This window comes from Pygoscelis adeliae, unplaced genomic scaffold (genome assembly GCF_000699105.1).
Source record: "Pygoscelis adeliae isolate BGI_AS28 unplaced genomic scaffold, ASM69910v1 Scaffold99, whole genome shotgun sequence".
NCBI lineage: Eukaryota > Metazoa > Chordata > Aves > Sphenisciformes > Spheniscidae > Pygoscelis > Pygoscelis adeliae.
The window spans coordinates 1,020,245-1,024,053 of NW_008825493.1; the positions used below are offsets into that span (position 1 = coordinate 1,020,245).

Sequence of the window (3,809 nt, forward strand, 5' to 3'; positions counted from 1 at the left end):
TTCTGAGCATTTGGAGAAACTCTGCTTTAAAAATATCTGCTGTTGGCTTGCCTCGGGTGATGATTTCCTGTTTGTGAACCATCACTGACCTGCTCAAAGAACTTACCTCTTTCACATTATACTTTAATCTTGTTTAAATTGTGATATATTGTTCAGAGAGCATAGGAAACAACCAGATACGTCTGCCTTCGTTGTGTTTCCTGTCCTGCCTTCAGGATAAATTTTAACACTGTTCTTGGTGAACCAGGATGACAATGTATGAGGGCCACTTGCTTTGGGAGGATAGCAGCCATTGCTCAGACAGTATTATTTTTTGGATCATTGTGCACACTTACTAGACTTGGGATTTTCTTATTGGCCTGAACTGTTGTCTACATTTTTCTTTAATAATAGCCTGCGTGCCATAGCTCTGAACTAGATAAATTGTTTGTACAGCGTGATCCTGAAAGAGGTATAACAACAAAAGCATCCAGCCCATGCTTGCATGTGAGATTAAAATACTGTATTCATAGCTCTGGAAAAGAATTGTGATACTCCTTTTGCTATAATTTCAAATGTATTTGGAATAAAGAAATATAATCACTGAAGAGGCACAGTGTTGGAAGAATCAGCCTGCAATACATAAACATGCATCACCATCCTTCTTGCTTCTCAGATGCAGTTAATACAAAATACAGAAAGCCTAAAGGAAGAAGAAAGGCTATTGAACAACAAAAAAATCATCAGTGAATGAAAACTCACATAACCTTTCTTGACAGCTGCAATTACCTTTGGCCTGCAGCTGGTCATGAGACTGGCAGATACCAGCTGGGCAAAGTGTGCCAAGAGACGTACAGAGCAGCCAGACAGAAGGGCTCTGGAGCACCTCTGAGGTGTATCTGACAGCCCTGCTCTTCTGCGCCTGCTCAGCGAGTAACATACATCGTGGCCTTCTGCATTATCTTCCATGGCTGAGTAGGGTAGCCTGAATGGCCCACGTAAAACCCTTTGTAAGAGGCAGTTCATGCTTGAGGTAGACATAGCAAACTCCTGGCTGGGCTAAGCTGGCTGCAGACTCTTCAGTGAGTTTTTGCTTCAGTCCTTTCCCGTCATGGTAGAAGTCCTGCTTTGTTTAACCTCGTAAAAAGGAGTGGTAAGCATCACTGTGGTGAGCAAGGCCAGCATATGATGGGGAAATTCAGTTTCTCTATGAGAAGCTCTCTTTGGCAGTAACTAGCCAACTTATACCACTTCGCTTTTACAGAAGTTTCTCTGTAATCACATAGTTGATCTATTCATCTATTAGTCATAGACCAATTTCTGTGCTGTGCTGTGAAGTCATCTAAACTAGCAAATAAAACAGCGACATCCAACAAACAAATCTCTTTCTGCAAATAATCCAGGTTCCACTGTACAGGGAGTAAACAGGTTGCTTTCCATATGACTAGGACTGTTGGCACTTCTGAAGGTCCTACAGAGATCTATAAAGTCTCAAAGGTGTGTAATTTGAGTTAGCCACATAAATGCCTTCATGCATCTGGGATGATATACCTAGATTCAACTTTAAATTATGCAAATCACCTGCTTAACTCTCAGCTATATCCACTTTTTGCAAACCAAAATATATATATATATATATATGTTGTGCATTGCAAAACAAAAGTTGGGCTTCATTCAAGACAATTGAAGACAAACAGGGGAATTAAGAGACTGAGCTTCAGAGCTGAAGAGATTAAAAGGAATCAAGCCTTCTCAGTGATCAAAGAAAGGAGCAAAAAGGAATCTGGAAAAAACGCAGGCAAGAACGAACCTTAAAAACCAGAAAAGAGCATCTGAAGAAAGTTTCACTCCCAACAGATTTGTGCTGTGGATGCAGATCTCTAAGTGACAGACAGGTAGAGGAAGCCTGGAACCTGAGACTTACATTGCCTTGCGTTATTTGCACATACAGAACTCTGGTATTATTTTCCCAAGCCACTAAAGATACAGTACATTATTTTACTAGAAAATCAGCAACTTTTTTGTATTCACAGTCATTTCTCTTAGAAAATAGCTCTGTGATATTTTATTACAGACAGATTGAGAGAGACAGAGAATGGGTTATTCACTAAATTTGAGGAAAAACAAGAGTCTTGAGTTTTTTTCTTATTAATTTCCCCCCAGCCTAACCTAATTTCTTAACTAGCTTAGACTCATTTCTTACACTGTTATTTCACAGTGGGTCTGGGTGACTTCCTTGATCTCTTTGGAGAATAAATTATTTTCCCAGTAATCCCATGGCCTTCAGATGAGGAACTGTTCACCCATAGGAATGCAAGATTCAGAAGCGGGCTGAGCTTGTGCTGTCAGTGCTGTATCACAACCTGCTTTCTCTCTCCTGCAATCTGAGATGCTGAGCTAGGGAGAGCTGGCATTTAAATCTCCTCAGCCATAGATCCCTCTTCTGCGGCTGGCATTGATAGCCCAATCCTGACACCATATTTATGTGATTCCTCATGTACTTCGGTGTTTTTTCATTGTGCTCTTTTTTCTTGGTTTTGTTGTTGTTATTGACAAGTTTGATTCCGGTTTTGTTACTTTGTTTCTGCAGGGAGATCCAGCTGAGACTGTGTTTCACACTCAATGGCTGAAAGCTTGAAAGATCGGTGGTTTAACACAGAAAGAATGTAAAGGGTGTTTAACCGCAAGTCCTCTTGGAATAATTTTTCTGACTACAGTTGTCTTCTCTTCTTTCCATTTGTCTACAGGTCTCTCATGATTTTGCAATCAATTTCAACGAAGACAACCCAGAATGTGCAGGTAACACTAACATTAAGACAGACTGCCGTATTTCTGCTGTGTGCGAGATGTGCTTGTATTTTTTATTGTATCCCCTGAGTATTATTTAAAGTGTTTTTTAAGAAAGCAGCCAGGAGTTTCAAAACCTGACAGACTCCAAGCCATCAGGATTAGCTTTAGAAACCTTAGAAAGTGCCACACATTAATTTCCTGAAAAATAGGTCCCTTTGAAAGTACACCATATTGGACATTCAGCACTTGAACTTCTCCAAATGAGTAGCATTTCTGAAAAGTAAAGCCATGTTTTCTAGATTCATTCCAGATCTTCAGCTACAGCAACATCAGAGGTTGTGCAGCTAAGAAGGGCAGTACATGGAAAAGCAGGCTGTGCACCTCTCTGATCAAAGGCTCCCTCTGTGTAGAGCCAGTTCTTTGACCAGACCTATAGCAACAGTAGCCTGTTGCAGAGTCAGCCCAGCGATGTCCAGCACCAAAGGGTCCGGGCAGCAGCTGAGGACTGCTGCAACAGAAGGAAGCATACTTTCTTGACAGCGAATGCAGCAAGAGGCTGTTTTAACACAGCGCAAGATGCTGGTGTGTTCTAGCGACAATCACTAATCCTCAGTAGTCAGAAGCCAGATTCGTGTAGCAGATTTTGCTGTATGTCTTGTGTTTGTACATGAGGACTGCAGTGACTGATGCTGTCTTTCTAGAACCTCCTGCCACAATCCACACATTTTGTAAAAGATGAGAACAACAGGACAATAATCTCTAAACAGTCTAACAAGTAATCCCAGACTAACACTTTATTTGAAAGTCTTAGTCAGATGATCATTGCTGTCTAAAATCCACAGGTTGTTACTCTTCTTATCCTTCTGCTACCTTCCAAATACTGAAATGGGTGTTTCAAAATGCTCTTCCTGTTCAAATTTTCTAGCTGCTTCTTTCAGCCCTTCTCAGGCTTATTAGTTCAGGCATGGTCAGCAGAATATGTTCAGGATGAGAATTAAGATGCCAAGAAATGAAGTGAGGAAAAGAAGAGAGGACAAGCA

At 40.9% G+C, this 3,809-nt stretch overlaps 1 protein-coding gene across 1 annotated transcript in view; it reads left to right on the forward strand.

Moving 5' to 3' along the window:
- Positions 1-3,809, forward strand: part of CPNE4 (copine IV) — a 201,912-nt gene that overhangs the window by 185,286 nt on the left and 12,817 nt on the right. The window contains exon 12 of the mRNA XM_009331254.1: positions 2,727-2,778. Coding sequence (XP_009329529.1) covers positions 2,727-2,778 — 52 coding nt within the window. The remainder of the gene's footprint in view (positions 1-2,726; positions 2,779-3,809) is intronic.